This window comes from Mauremys reevesii, linkage group 18 (assembly GCF_016161935.1).
Source record: "Mauremys reevesii isolate NIE-2019 linkage group 18, ASM1616193v1, whole genome shotgun sequence".
Classification (NCBI taxonomy): Eukaryota; Metazoa; Chordata; order Testudines; family Geoemydidae; genus Mauremys; species Mauremys reevesii.
In genome coordinates this window covers 21,504,160-21,518,889 of record NC_052640.1, presented here as the reverse complement: position 1 = coordinate 21,518,889, position 14,730 = coordinate 21,504,160, and the positions used below count along the sequence as shown (strand labels likewise).

The following is a 14,730-nucleotide window of genomic DNA, read 5'->3' as shown; positions in this document are numbered from 1 at the left end:
GACAAGTGGAGTGAAGAGGACATTGGAAGCTCAATGCTGAGGGAGTGCCTTACAGTCAGTTCTTATTCATTGCTCTGTCACAGCCCCGTATTGATGAACAGCAGTCAGTAATCCCTATTTCAAGGGCTTGCCTGTTACCTTGTATCAGAGGTTAATTGCGTCTACCCTTTCTTCTCACACACACGGCTCCCTCTTTGGGAGCCTCCAACTGCCATAAGTCAGAGACACAAACATTCTTGGCTGAATTGTTAGGAGTTAGGAAAAGTTACCCCCTGTAGCCTCAGCAAGCCAAAACAGATTCTTTTGCTTTCAGTGATTATGAAAACTGACAATGGCATCTCCGCCTCCTTTCTCTGTGGTAGCCAGATGAACAAGTGACAAGTACCTGCATTCAACAAGCTCACTTTTCTATTATGTAATGCTCAGGTGCTTTGTCCTTTTTCGTGTTTCTAGGCAAAAGTCCTTGAGATGCCAGTGTGTTAGTGAAGCAGTACCAATCATCATTGATCTCCAGGGCTGCAAGAGACACTGCAACTAGAGCACAAGTGCAAACTCCCCCTCTGTGCAGGGAAGGGAATAAAGCTGCTATCTAAACTGTCCTCAGTGCTAGAGCAGGGATTTAATGGTGGAAATTCCATCATCCCTCTCAGAGTAAGAGGTTACTAGCAATCTCCCTTGACACAATAGAATAGAGAAGCCTACCACTTAAAAGGCTAGAAGGAAGAATTCCCCTCTCCCTTTGACACATGTTGGTCTCGCCAAGGAAGCATCTGGGTCTATTGGTAAGGCCAGGAAAGCCCAGGATTGAGTGAACCTGGAAGACTGAGTTTCCCTCTCACTTTGGGGTAGATGCTATCACCCAGACTCCCTTCCCGTCTATATTTACTCCCAGGAATAATTTCTAACCAACTTAGCTACACAGCTTTTTTCCCCATGGCAATACTCAGCCCTGCACAAAGCTGGTACATTAGGAGATGACTTGTCCAAGGCCACCCAGCAAGCTACTGGGAGGATTAAAATTTTGGGGTGTTCTTGGTTTCCAAGTACCATGCTCAGTCCACACACCCTCTCAGCTCTGAAACAGCACCAGTGAAGGAGGGCTGCCTCGGTGCACCTGGCACTTCTAAGGCAAAGGCCTAGAAAGGGAATTGAATTTATTGCTTGTCCTAATTTACTAGATCAGCCTCATCTGTGGGAACCAAGTCTCTCCTTTTCTGACATAGGAATGAGGTACAATCAGCAGCCAGCCAATGAGGCAGAGTCTTCCAGCAGCAATCATCATGGGAACAGCTCCATGGTGACCACCCAAACCATTCTTCATCAGGTCTCTCCCCCTGGACTGGAGCCAAGCCAGAACCTGTTGAGCACAGACACTAAGCTGGTGAGTGACATATACCCTAGTCCAGGTGATTCCATGATGTCAGGGAAACAAAGAAGGGTTTCCAGAGGACAATATTCAGAAATGATATTTTCCAGAATGCTGTTAACACTCCACAGCAGTACCAAGTCCAAAAGCATTCTTAGGATTCTCACACCATGCCACCTAGTGGTGGGGGTGGGTACTGGGAGCATGAGGACTGAGTAGGACTACCCTATCCAGTTACTGCCCTGGGATTAATCAAAACAGTATGGTACACCTTTCAATAGGAAAACAGGGCCCAAGACATCTAATGACACACCTGTCGTTAACCTCCCCATCCCAAAAGGTCTGTTCCTCTCCTACTATCAGACTCCTTCCATTACCACTCACTTTTGATTGAACTCCACACTCAGCAAGATAGCTGAAAAGAATCCAGTGGGTCTAACAAATCAGGGACCTGTTACCTTCCCTGACCCATTTGTAAAAGTTAGGTGCAACAGACCCAGTTTACATATAATTCCTACCAATAGATCTTGTACAGTAAATCTGGATTGTACCAGCCTAATCATATTCATCTTGAGGCAGATCTCCTTTGGATATCTTTCATTAACTAGGCTCTCTCTCATGTGGTTTGTATCACTATGCTAAGATTATATGACTGATCATTCTTGGCTGGTTTGCACAGTTCCCTTGGATTGTACGTGACGTATAAAACCTGTTAGCAAGAAGTTTCTATTGGTCCATAGCTGTCCTGGGGCAAAGTTCAATTCATTAATCCAATTAAAATCTTTACAGTCACCCAGTCACTTTGCTGATTTTCTGGTCACTCCTGTGAAGGAAAAGTCTTTCCACAAGACTTTGAAAATCTCCTTTTGCTGCTGTGTACAAAAAGGGACACTGTCAAGATGGTTAGTCCAACCATTTACCCTATTGCTCCTTAATCTTGTTACAAATCAACACAGATGTTTATGTTTAAGAAGTTCCAATGCTTTAACTATATAATCTCTTAAGTATTCAGCTTTGGCAGCTTAACACTTGTGATACTTTTATAGGACTTTTTAACTAGGGACCTCGCATGGCTTACGGACTAAAACCTCAACCTCACTAGAAGGTAGATATGAATTATGAAGTTAATCTGAGAGTTTGAAAACTGAGACACAGACAGGTTAAATGACTTGACAAAGGTCACAAATTCAGTCAGTGACAGAACCAAGTCTAGAACTGAAAGTCCTGCTCTACCCACTAGCCAGAAATACCCGAAGAAGTGGGTATTCACCCACGAAAGCTCATGCTGCAAAACGTCTGTTAGTCTATAAGGTGCCACAGGATTCTTTGCTGCTTCTACAGAACCAGACTAACACGGCTACCCCTCCGATACTCTCTGTAACAAGCAACCCTGCAATAACGCACACTAGAATTTACACCCCTCTGGTGCGTACTTATGTAGAGTGTAGAGAAGCCCTAAGAAAGGAAGGACTCATGAGTTCTAGCCTCCACTTTGAACCAACTTTTAAGTCACTTAGCCTCTCTGTGCCTCACTTTTCAAACTCTAAAATGAACTTCATATCTACCTTTAATGGGGTTGTGAGGGTTCAAGTTTGTAAAGCCTTTTGAGGTCCCTAGTTACAAAGTGCTAAACAAGTATAAGTGTTAGGCTGCTAAAGCTGAACATTTAATATGTTTAAAAAAAAAAAAAGCATTGAAACTTTTTATACATAAAAATTTGCATGGGATTTTTAATAACATTAAGCAGCAATAGGGTAAATGGATGGACCGCTGTACCTCATTTTTCCCTCCCTAATGTAAACTGAGGATAATACTTCACTATATGGGAACGGAGGCTAAATTCACAAATGTTTGTAAAGCACTTTGAGATTCTCAGATGGGAGGAGACTGACCAGGGCAAAGTGCTATTGTTAATACCGTGACAGTGTTCTTTAATAGTTAATCAATCAGCATGGAGGCAGCATACAAACTATACTCAGCTAAATTAAGTCCCTTCCAAACTGTCAGAAGCTGGGTGGGAAACTGATCACAGACTGGAACTTTAAAGTGCTCACCATACTCCAGCTGTTGCAGATGGCACTCTCACAGCTCTTCTTTCTTCCTCATGGCCAGATCTCTGCTCATGGGGGACCTCTCCCTCCTGTCAGCACCCTGACCGCTTTGCACAGCCTAGAGCAAAATCCACACACGTTGAGCCAGCAAACCCAGAATCTAATCATGGCATCACTGCCTGGTGTTATGGCAATTGGAGCTGGTGAGACCTCATCCCTGACACCAGCATTCACCAACACAGGGGCCTCCACCCTGGTAATAGGTGAGCAATGAACAATGTGGGGAAGTTGGAGGGCTCATTGTGGTTTCTATCCCACATCCTGTTTATCAGGATTTCCAGAAAGGGAAAAAAGGATCTATGATCATTTTAAATGTCTCCCATTTCCTGAGCCAAAAGCTTTGAGGCTGCAGGGAAAAATATATGGCTGGGGGATCAATCACAAATATGAGGACTGTCAGGAGCTCCTCGGAAGCATTAGTACTTTGCACCATTCCACATGATATGAAAATGTCCTGCTCCTGTAGAGGCTTAACAGTTCACAAGTGGGGAATGGATAGCTAAGCAACCTGAGTAAAGGGATATAAAACCTTTCATCTCCATGTCATTGGTTCAAATCCAGCTATTTGGTAGCCTAAACAAAATGAAACCCATGAGTCTAAATTTAGTTATTTGTGGCTAGTTACACATAGCACTCTTGCCAGCAGTTTGAGGTGAAGTTAAAATAATGACTGGGCCATTAAACTCCACTTTCACTTTCAAAGAAGGTCTCTCTAGTGAAGGATTACAGCAGATTTGAACAGAATTGCATTGCGTGATCTGTAGCTGAACAGGATGCCTCAGCTCAGGCACAAGCACTGGTGGTAAGAGCTACTTGCATGGTGCTTTTCTGCACGAGATGTGGCTCAAACTACTGTTGATAGACCTTAACTTTCATAGACACTAAATTCATTCATTCACAACTGGACAAGGCACAGGTGTAAAGCAGCTCCCCCTGCTCCTAAGAGTCCTAGCTCATACTACTATTGGAGACTAGGCAGAGCTATGGAAACCATTCCAGAATTTCTGCAGACCCCACTTTGGCAGAGGGAACAGTCATGCACTCCCAGTATGAGATGAGATGAAACAAGGAACTGAATATGCATGTCTTTATTTCTCAGGCCTAGCCTCCACCCAAGCCCAGAGTGTTCCTGTGATAAACAGCATGGGAAGCAGCCTTACTACCCTTCAGCCTGTCCAGTTCTCCCAGCAGCTCCACCCATCTTACCAGCAGCCCATCATGCAGCAGGTCCAGAGCCACATCAATCAGAGCCCCTTCATGGCCACCATGGCCCAGATACAGAGCCCGCATGGTAAGGGTTCGAACTGGATTTCACCACCTCCAGAGTCCCTTTTGCTTGAGAGGTTAACTGATGGCCCCTGGGTTTGCAGCACTCTGTTTATTATCAGAAGAACAGAAGAAGAGGGTAGGTGATTCCTCTCCTAGATCCAGGTCCCACTGGTTGTGTCTGAGATTCAGGATTGACTGACGGCAGATTCATGTTGGTGTCACTTTGGCTAAGTTGATCTCCCATTTATTTAACTGTTCCTGTTCCTAGTTACAACTCTCAGAGCTCCAGAATCCACACAATCTTGTTTTCTTTCATTTCTAGCTCTCTACAGCCACAAGTCTGAAGTGGCCCAATATGCACATACTGGCCTTTTACCCCAGACCATGGTGATAACAGATACAGCAAATCTCAGTGCCCTGACTAACCTGACACCAACCAAACAGGTAACAAAGCAGGGAATGGTATTTATCATATGCCTTCATTCCCCTACTTAAAACTGCACTGCATATCACATAGCATACTGCCTATGCCAGTAGAGCATATCTGGCACCCTGTCTGAGCTACTCCAGCAGGACAATCTTCCTCACCCCAGCGCCTTGCCAATACCAGCTGGAACACTGGGAACATTAGAGCAAGCTTCCTTGCTGCACTGCCAAGCAGCAATGAGTTTCCTTGGAAACAGGACCTGCTTGCTGTTTCCAATCCAGCTTGCCCATGTAAATGCCTATTAGAAGGCTTATAGGAGACAGATCTGACCCAGGCACTGTTCCAAAGCTCAGGAAACATTAATTTTCTCAGGTGTTTACATCTGAATCAGAGACCCATACGGAGTCCGGGATCCACACGTCAGTGTCACAGACGCCAACAATACATTTACAGAACCAAGACACAACCATTCAGCACCTTCAGCCAGGCCATCGCCTCACCCCAAGCCCAGCTGGTAAGACCAATAAACTATCATTTTATACTGTCCCTCCATCCTTCCTCCATCTGCCAATACCCCAATGGTAGGACATGAAATAGCATCCAGGGCTTCCTATTCTGCATCAGAACTCCAACCAGGCCCTGGGGGATACAGAAAATGACCTAATGAAAGGAAACGGTAAAGCACAGTCCATAGCAAGGATTTTTCAGCATATCCAAAGTGAGGTATGGGTGTGGATATGGGGCTTATGTGGAATTTGTACAAGTGACTAACATTGAAGAACACAGGCAGGAATGGTGTCCCTACACAGCCAAACATGCAGAAGGCATTCAGGGCTGGAGAGGCAAAGACTCCTTCAGGGATAGGGTATAGGGTAAAGCCTACCAGCTCTGAGAGGACATTAGTGAGTCATTTTAATTCCAAGGGGGTTGATCCCCATGATACTTTTGAGAACAGCTTTGGATCTGGGCACGCAAGTCTTTGCCTATGAAATGGGAATGGGATAAAGGAGTGAGGGCTTGTCTATAAAAACACTTAGTGTGCAGCAAACTGGGGTGTAAATCTAGCCCGCACTAGCCTGCTATGAACTAAGTGTCTGTGGGGACCCTGCTGCCGCACACTGGAAGTTTCACAGTGTGCTTTAATTTATGCCTGATTCAAAGAGGCATAGATCAAGGTGCGCTATGGAACTTTTAGTACACTGCAGCAGGGTCCACATGGCAAGCTAGTGTGGGGTAGATTTACACCCTAGTTTGCTGTAAGCTCAGTGTTGGTGTAGATGAGCCCTAACTCTTCAGTGATGTCAGGAAAATATCAGACCTTAGTGTCTGAGATGAAGAATCCTTAGATGCCATGTAGAAGGAGTGGGGGGAGGGGGAGCGGAATTAGAGAAGGAACAGATGAAGGAAACTACCATGGTAAAACTGCATGTTTTTAACAGTCTCTTCTAGCAGCCTGGTGCTCTACCACAGCTCTGACTCCACCAACAGCCACAGCCACTTGCTGCCATCTACTCACAGCGTTATTGAGACCTTCATCCCCACACAGATGGCATCCTCCACTCAGTAACCATGGTGACTAGTTCACAGGCGACTGCCATGACTGAGCCGTCAGGAGCACCTCCATCTGTGTTTGTGATTCACTGTCACTGCTGCCTTCCACAGGAAAGAGAGTGCCTGGCCTGGAGGCCTTCACCCCCTCTCCACTGCCTTGTGTAAAGTCCTCACCCTCATCCAAACAAACACGGGAAGAGGTTTTTCTTGAGCACGAAGCTATGAGCACACATCCAGATGACAGAGGAGGACAGGGCTGACACCACTAGCTTCCACTGCCAAAGGGAACAATGGCCAGCATAGAGACCAGAAATTGAGGACTTCCACCAGGATAAGGGTCTGAATGGTCTATGGCAAAATTGCAAAGGGATAGCTGGAATTTTCATTCTTCTTAACCTTAGCTGGGCTGCATATATGTAAACCTGCCAATTCCACAGCAGGTCCTGCAGGAAAGAGCAGAACTGAGCTGCTAATGGCAGGTGAGCACCACTTAAACACCCACCACTGCTGCAAACAGGCAGATGGAAACTGAATGAGAGAGAAACTTTTCTTGGGGCAGACAGTACAAGAACCCGAATACTGGCCCTGCAGCTAAAAGACACTGAGAAACAGAGCCAGGGGATGACATGAGAACTATCTTCTCATTACAGAACCACTAACTAAAAACTTGCCATTTCTTTAACTTAAAAGGGACACTGTCAATTTATTTAGGTTCAGAAATATGACTTCCACTAGGCCAGGGCTGTTTGAGGGTAAGAGGCCTGAGTATTTTCAATAGTTCTGCTTTGTTTTAAATTCAGAAATTAAAGGTTAGGAGAAAGGAATGTTTAGTTCTCCACATCAGCAGGCTTGATTCTTGGTCTCTCACACAGCCCACAGGGTGATCAGTGGAGCCAGTGCTGTCAGCATTTGGGATGGGGAGAGAGAAAGAAGTGGCTCAACATAATACATCTGAAAATAACGTTTCAGAAACAAGGCTCTTTAAGCCCTGCCCCTCATCTAACACCATTGCCCCTTCTAAGAGAGGGAGAGGTGTGTGTGTGTGTGTTGGTCTCTCTCACATGTATCAGATCTTCTCTGTAAAGATCTCCACATAGGTGGATTGTTTTAGTATAAATATAGCGTAACCACATTCTTAATTCTTAGCCCTTCACTGTATGCCTGATGCTACAGCCCTCACTCCTGTGAATAACCCCTCAGATTTCCATGGATCTATTTGTATAAGTGAACGCTTTGAGTCCTGAGGCCCTAGTTATAAATGCTTCTAGTAATTCCTCTTCTTCCTTGTTGCTTATATGTTCATATCACTGATGATCTGCAAACAAACATAGGAGAAGCCATAATAAAAGTCTTTCTGGGGTTCTAATGGAGCTGAAGCTATCAATTTACACTGCAGAGGGGACAAATCCCAATGAGGGGAAAATATGATCAAGCCTCTAAAAGGATAAGAAACAATGGAGAATAAAAGAAACTACACAAATAAGTTGACAGTGTCCCTACAGCCACCATATTTGATGATTACAAACTTATAGATATAAATTGGTGCCAGTATTCAGAAGACTTGTTCCCTGGACTCTGATATTACGAGCTATTAGAGCCTAATTTCAGTAACTGAAACTCTCAGTGGAATTTGTCTCTAGGACTGATGCCCCTCTCTACTCTGTGTTATCCTGCAAATATATTTAACTTTCAGTAAACTGAAAGAAAACCATTTGAGACTGTTGTATATTTATCCTCTTTACAGTATAAGTGAAGTCAAATTTATGAGGAATCCAGAAAAAAAGTTTAAAAAGTCACATGATTTTCAGAAGTTAAAATTACTTATAACTGTAATGATGGCCATAAGGCATGTGATTTCTGTTGGTGTATTTGGTTAATTTTCAGGCCGATTTTCAAAACACTATTGCAGTTTAGATGCCTGCAGGGCATTTCCTTATGTGAAAAATATCGGGGTTCTTGCACAAAATGTGGGTGACTCCCAGGACCCTACAAGGAGCAATATTTTCCTCACTTTAGCATCTTGAGTTCCTCCACCCATCCAAATATTAGGTCTTTCCCTGAAATCTCAGAGCTGCAGGCCTCTATTAGGAAAGTAAAAACAGTACTGAAAACTACTAAAAACTGCTGCTGCATCTCAGAGAGACAACACACACCTGGCTGATCAAATAAGGACTTAAATGCAGTTACTGCCATGCTGGGCTCAAAGGCACCTATTTCTGGCAGTTCTACAGCATCATCAAATAGCTACAGACAATTGTGCAATAAAACCACATATGATGTGTAATACCTCTGTTAGCTGTGCCAATCCTAATGGAAGAAGATGGCAGGTCTGCATACAACATTATATTAAATGAGACTATGAGGCATTTATTGTTATTGAATTCTACTGCACACTGGCAGATGTAATACCATGAAAATAAAGCATCGAGGGAGACAGTTTTGAAAGAAACACCTGCTTATAACAATTAAGTGACACCACTGCACAATCTTTTTATAGTTCTGCACAGGACCCCTGGAGAGGTGTATATTCCATGGGAATTAGTAACATGTCAGGTTTCAGTAACATACTTCTGGTGATTTTAGGAGGTGGGTCCCCAAGATTTGCCAGGATATTTATGGATGAGTCAGTCTCTCTCACAGCCTGGAGCTGTTTCTCCCATAGTTCTGGCAGCAAGTGTTGGGGAGGTGAAGTAGGAACTGATCTTCTGCCACCATCTCCACCAAAATCAGTTTATCACACACGTGCACTAGTTCCAGGGCACAGGATTTGGGCTGGATACACAGAAGGATCAGACCAGGGCAGAGGTGACTCTAATATGTCCCTGTATCGCCCAAATCCTTCAGTGCAAGGTCTGCATAATCAGCAATGCAAGTAATTGGTTTGTGATGGAATGGAAAAAGGGGAGTTCCCCAAGGGATGCCTCAACAAGGGCAGTCACTTAAACTCTTACTCCTTTGACTCCCCTAAAACAGAAGCTTTGCCAATTGTTTCCCCACATTTCCAGCAGAGGACAATGTGCAGGAACTACCTTTGTTAACTTTTCACCATCCTTCTTCCATCCTGACCATATGTGGTTCATAGAGCGGAATCATCATTCGCTTCTTTTCTGATAATCTTCTTCTTCTTCTTCTTCTTCACCACCACACTAGGCAATGTTGTGTCCTCTGTACATCTGCCTTCTTGCCTCGTGCACTCTCCATCAATGGATGATAGAGTCTTGTTGCTGATCTGGTCACATCCTGCTGTCTTCTGTTCACTATTATGCTCTCCTCTAGCTTTCTTCTTCCTTTTCTTTTTCTTCTTTTGGTTGTGCTCTGTGCACTCCTGCTTGTGAACCTGGCTGGAATCCGGAGGCATCACAGAAAAAGCACTTTGCTTCAAGATATCTGCTGCTGACACAGCAGCCTCTTGGTATCTCTGCCATTCCTGGTCACTGTCCAGCTCACTGGAAGGGTTGCAAGCAAAGTGGGAGGTAAGTATGTTACTCTTTCATCCTGAATTCACCCAAAGCACAGACTCTGAGATTAGCATAATCTTGATAACTGTAATGACTTTTTGTGACTCAAAAACGTATTCCAGTGACTGCTTAACCAGGCTGTACTCCAAGCTGTCCTTTAAGATGCATTATGTGCATTGGAAAAATTAATGCAAGTTAAAATTCCTAGTTTCCCTGCACTAGGAAAAATATTTTTCCAAAGTCAAATGTAAAAGGAATCTCTGAAACACAGCATGGAGTATTTTTTGGAACAAAGTAGCAGACTAACACCTCACCTAGAACTGGAAGGTCGTCGCCTCCTGGCTGAGAGCAGAGGTTTGGATTTCCCACAATTTCCTGGAACAGATGAAGAGAATAGGCGAAAGCCTAAGAAACACAAAAAGGAACAGGGGGAAATAAATAGGTTAGCAAATTATTTTAGACAAGATATAAAACAGAGTCAGTAGCAGCAGCTAACAGCAATCCAAGTATGAGGCAACAGTGGTGTGAACCCTCACATGGAATTTACGTTGGCCTGAAGAACCAGAAGCTGTTAGTTAAGCTTTCTGCGCTATTACATGAAGATAACTCCTGCTGATATTAACAAGAAGTCCTTCTACTGGACTCTTTCTTTAATCTAGAGCACTGTATGAACTAATACCAGATAGAATTCATTACATTTGTCCCAGTGGAGAGCTATTAGATGAGTGCTGACAACAGTGACTGTGCTTGGAACTCACCATCATCTTCAGAGTCAGCTGTTTGCATGGCAGTCTGTGCAGGACCTGATGAATCCTCCAATACAGTGATGTAGCTAGAAGGAAGACCACAGTCTGAATTTAGGAAAGGAAACAAGGATTCGATTTTATGCAGCCAGGCTAACATTAAGAAGTTGGAAATGTTAAACAAGATTAAGGTGAGCAGTTAAGTAACCTTTACTCAGTGGGTTCATTTCAATTTTTTTTTACTTTCAGAGCTATCTCCACAGAGCACGGCCATTTCATTCAGAAGCATGGCACATAGAAACTATGCATATGCAACAGTCCAAGCAGCCAACCCACACTGCATTCTAGGCCCATTAGTTCCCATGGGCCATACTTCCACATTAAAGAAGGGCAACAGCAATCTGCAATTAGGTGAAGCCTTTGAACACCTACCACGATGTCCGCACAGCTCTGAATTAGGCTGAATTTGTTTGTTGTATGGATAAGTTGACAAAAAGATCACAAACGTGGACTGGGGAATTTCCTGAACAGATTCAAAGCCTTGCCATAAATGGAGGTGGCTCTGATAAATCTCAATCCTGCCTATTCCCTTCCCAACACAGAACACTGAGCACTGAAGCTAACAAGAAAGGCTCTGCAGAACACAGCTGGTCTACATTATCAATGGGAGAATAGGACAAGGGTCAGTTCACAAGCATTAGGAGCTCAGTCACAGGCCAGCAGTATGCACAGGGATGTAGGAAACAAGAAGAGAAACCAAAATATAAGATGTTTCCCATGGAAAAAGATGTATTTAACTCTTCAGTGATTCCCACTTCTACCACTCAAGGGTACTGACACTGCTCTTGCAAGGGAAGGTTCTGATTAAGGCTTATTTAATCTCAAAAGGCGGTGCTTTGGTACTAGTTACCTGTCTAACATTGCTCCCAGTTTCTTTGCAACATGTGCTCTGAACTCTGGTGTGGTCTGTAATTCGTTGCCATCTTTGTCATGGTCATTCACCTTCTGTCTGTTTGAAATAAAAACAATGTGTGATCTCCTTCAAACCCAGTAACCATCTGCTGCTTTCACCTAAAACTGAAGACTGGGGACTGGCAATGGGATAGAGAGCCTTAGACCACTAAGTGATCGATTAAAATCCAGCTCAGACTGATAGTGGCAAAAGCAACTACCATCAGAAGGCTGTTCACTAGCATGTGTGAAGTAGCTTGGGTAGTCTCAGTATGGTCCATATTCCCTAAGCATCAATCGATGTCCCCATTCACTAAGTATCAACAACATAATTGGTATTAACTGACCCTTTGCTGAGAGTCTCAGCAGCACAGGCCAAGGACTGGAGCCTGAATGCTCCTACCATTCCTTTGTCCCTGAAGAACAGAGTTGCGGGTATATCAGCAAAGCAATGTGCTGCTGCTCACTCCAAACCTGCCCCTGGAGAGAAGACTTTATTAAAAGTTGCCAGGTTGATAGGCTTGGAGACTATGCTTAAAAAGAAAAATATTGAGAATGAAGACAGAAGAATGTGGACTCTGTTGCAAGGCTTCTAAACCAAGGATTGCTTTCCCCATTGATCAGGGGAAATATTTGGTCACTTAGTATTCAACTATAGACAAAAGACAATGTCTTATAATGGGAAGGATCAGGTAACCTTAACTACTGTATAGGCAGCACAAGTTTTGCCTATAATCACTGTTTCATTTTTCTTCACGCAAACAGCACTCTGAAATCCAAAAAAAATACCTGAGACTTGGCTGAACTGGTAGTAACTTGTCCTTCCCAAAGCAACCTGACAAAACAAAGCAAAGGCAGATTAGAAATCTCCAAGACTAAAACACCTTTAATCCTAATTCCACTGTAGATGATTTTACAGGGTAAAAGTAATTTTTGCAAGATAGAATAGTGGTCGCATTCAAAGGAGGATACGGTTATGATCTGAAACATTCTTCAAGCAAACTCCACATCAAGTGACTACCTCCACTTGCTAAGATAGTGCAACATGAGTTTAATATTGGACCCAACATCTACTGGAGGAAAGTATCCAACTCTGGCAAGAATCTGATATATATCTTTTCTATTTCTATTATGATCCTAAATAGAAGGCAAGCCAAGTCCTTCCCTGAAAGTACCATATTTCACATACTCTATGACAGAGAGCCCCACAGAGACAAACTTTGAAGTTTGAATTCTGGAGCTTGACAGAAAAGCTGCCAAATTCCTAGAAGTAGGGTGAGGTACAGATGAAGGTCACTGGCAGGGTGAAGGCACAAGATAGAGTAGGTCTGAAGCTTTCTGGCTATTTAGCTACTGATTAAATTACCCAGAAATTCTGATTGGATTGAGTAGCTGGATACTATGTCTGATTTAAGTAGGAAACATCCACATTTTAAGCCTTCTTTATGATTAAACAGCAGAGACAATAACATTATCCAGTGTTTAATATGAGGCAAGGTTGTTTTTGTTTGTTTGTTTGGGGTTTTTTTAAACAGGGGTGTTTAGGGACCCATCCAAATTGTGGAGAACTATTACAAGATTCACTCTGCAGCAGAGAGGGAGCCAAGATACATATTCCCAAATCATGTTACTGTCCTAAACAGTTAAAGCTTTAGTATGGTCCAGGAACATGGATGGATGCAGTCTACATGGCAGGACTAAACAACGTTTTAACCATAACAAGGCAATACTGTATTAAAACCCTGTCTACAAAGCAGTAGCTATCACAGTTTAGACAGGATCTTAGAAGTCCCCCGATTTTCTGCTCTCTCCATCCAAGCAAGCAGACTTTGGACAGCATGCAAGACAGTCTTTGCACTTATCCAAAAAAACAAAACAAAACAGTGGTAGGACAGCCTGGGGAGTAAGGAGCCAGCATAGCAAAAATATGTTTCTTATGTATATTAATTCTCCAGATTTAATTCAAAATATGATCCATAACTCAACTGTGTGATTTACACCAAGGGTCAGGCACAGTGAAGAAAGGCAGACAAGACACCAGACATGATTCATGATGTTAGAGAATCCTCAGTCCTCCCAATTCTTTCTTTCTGAGATTAATTATTTCAGACTTATTGTAAAGGCTGTTTTTAAGAAGTGTTTTCTTACAGAGAGTGCAGGTTAACATGAGATTTAATATGACACTTTTAAAATTTTTAACATAACCTATCCCTGTTTGAGTCACGTCTGAGTTCATCATTAGATTAGTTCCTAAACCAACTGTACTCTAGACACGATCATAATTAAACATAAAGCTGCTCAGGAGGAACTGCCTTTGAGAGGCCACACTGTCGGGGGCAGGGGCTTGCACCCACCTACTGACCCATACGCCCCTCCAGCACCCAAAATCCAGGACTAGCCACCTCGCCTGCTTTGGGGTCTGGTTGCTCTTGCTGAGATGTGGGCCAGTCACAGGCTCGGCTGCTGGCCAGGGAGGCAGGAACGGAATTGGGGTGTGACAGCCTAGGGCACCCCCCTGACCAGGTGAGACCAGCCCCGCTTCCTCGGGTGCCGCGCCCACGCATGGGAGGGGAAGGGCCTGCTCTCGGTCGCGCCTGCCGTCGCCAAACCAAAGGACCCCAGTGTCACCCCCAGCTGCCCTACCGCTGCCGGGCTCCGGCGGAAGCACCGCCGACCGCTGCCCAGCCGGGTCCCAGGCGGCCTCGCGAAACCGCTCCAAGTCCTCCGCGCTGCTGCTGCTGCTCTCCGAGTCCGAAACATTCGCGCCACAGCCACCCGGGAGCGCGGCCATCTTGGAAACCGCATAGCATCCTGGGACTTGTAGTCCAGGTCACAGTGACGGGGGCCGAGAGCC

The 14,730-nt window shown here is 44.1% G+C and overlaps 2 protein-coding genes and 1 long non-coding RNA gene across 6 annotated transcripts in view; 1 reads left to right on the top strand and 2 right to left on the bottom strand.

The window, feature by feature from the left end:
- LOC120386101 overlaps positions 1–3,532 on the bottom strand; it is a 24,520-nt gene extending 20,988 nt beyond the window's left edge. Inside the window, exon 1 of the long non-coding RNA XR_005589531.1 lies at positions 3,421–3,532. This is a non-coding gene — a long non-coding RNA (uncharacterized LOC120386101). The remainder of the gene's footprint in view (positions 1–3,420) is intronic.
- The window catches only part of HNF1A (HNF1 homeobox A), a 22,351-nt gene extending 10,336 nt beyond the window's left edge, over positions 1–12,015 (top strand). Inside the window, exons 5-10 of one of the 4 annotated variants that reach the window (XM_039504936.1) lie at positions 1,224–1,381; positions 3,479–3,680; positions 4,577–4,768; positions 5,069–5,190; positions 5,546–5,687; positions 11,175–12,015. In XM_039504936.1, coding sequence (XP_039360870.1) covers positions 1,224–1,381; positions 3,479–3,680; positions 4,577–4,768; positions 5,069–5,190; positions 5,546–5,687; positions 11,175–11,389 — 1,031 coding nt within the window. In that variant the 3' untranslated portion in view covers positions 11,390–12,015. Of the gene's footprint in view, positions 1–1,178; positions 1,382–3,478; positions 3,681–4,576; positions 4,769–5,068; positions 5,191–5,545; positions 5,688–6,612; positions 8,669–11,174 lie in introns of those variants that run through there. The other 3 variants (XM_039504935.1, XM_039504938.1, XM_039504937.1) reach the window with 3 other exon arrangements.
- C18H12orf43 (chromosome 18 C12orf43 homolog) lies at positions 9,071–14,730 on the bottom strand. The gene is made up of 6 exons (XM_039504942.1): positions 14,520–14,730; positions 12,666–12,711; positions 11,836–11,934; positions 10,941–11,014; positions 10,497–10,587; positions 9,071–10,170 (listed from the first exon to the last, which is right to left on the bottom strand). The coding sequence occupies exons 1-6, from the start codon at positions 14,665–14,667 to the stop codon at positions 9,801–9,803; spliced, it is 828 nt and encodes a 275-aa protein (XP_039360876.1). The 5' UTR covers positions 14,668–14,730; the 3' UTR covers positions 9,071–9,800.

Bases quoted from the DNA above. Each gene is read 5' to 3' on its own strand.
- C18H12orf43 (XM_039504942.1), bottom strand. From the start codon at position 14,667: ATGGCCGCGCTCCCGGGTGGCTGTGGCGCGAATGTTTCGGACTCGGAG. The intron at 11,015-11,835 runs GTAACTAGTACC...TCTTCCTTCTAG, and splicing joins CTGGGAGCAATGTTAGACAG to CTACATCACTGTATTGGAGG. The intron at 10,171-10,496 runs GTGAGGTGTTAG...CAACCCTTCCAG, and splicing joins CGACGACCTTCCAGTTCTAG to TGAGCTGGACAGTGACCAGG.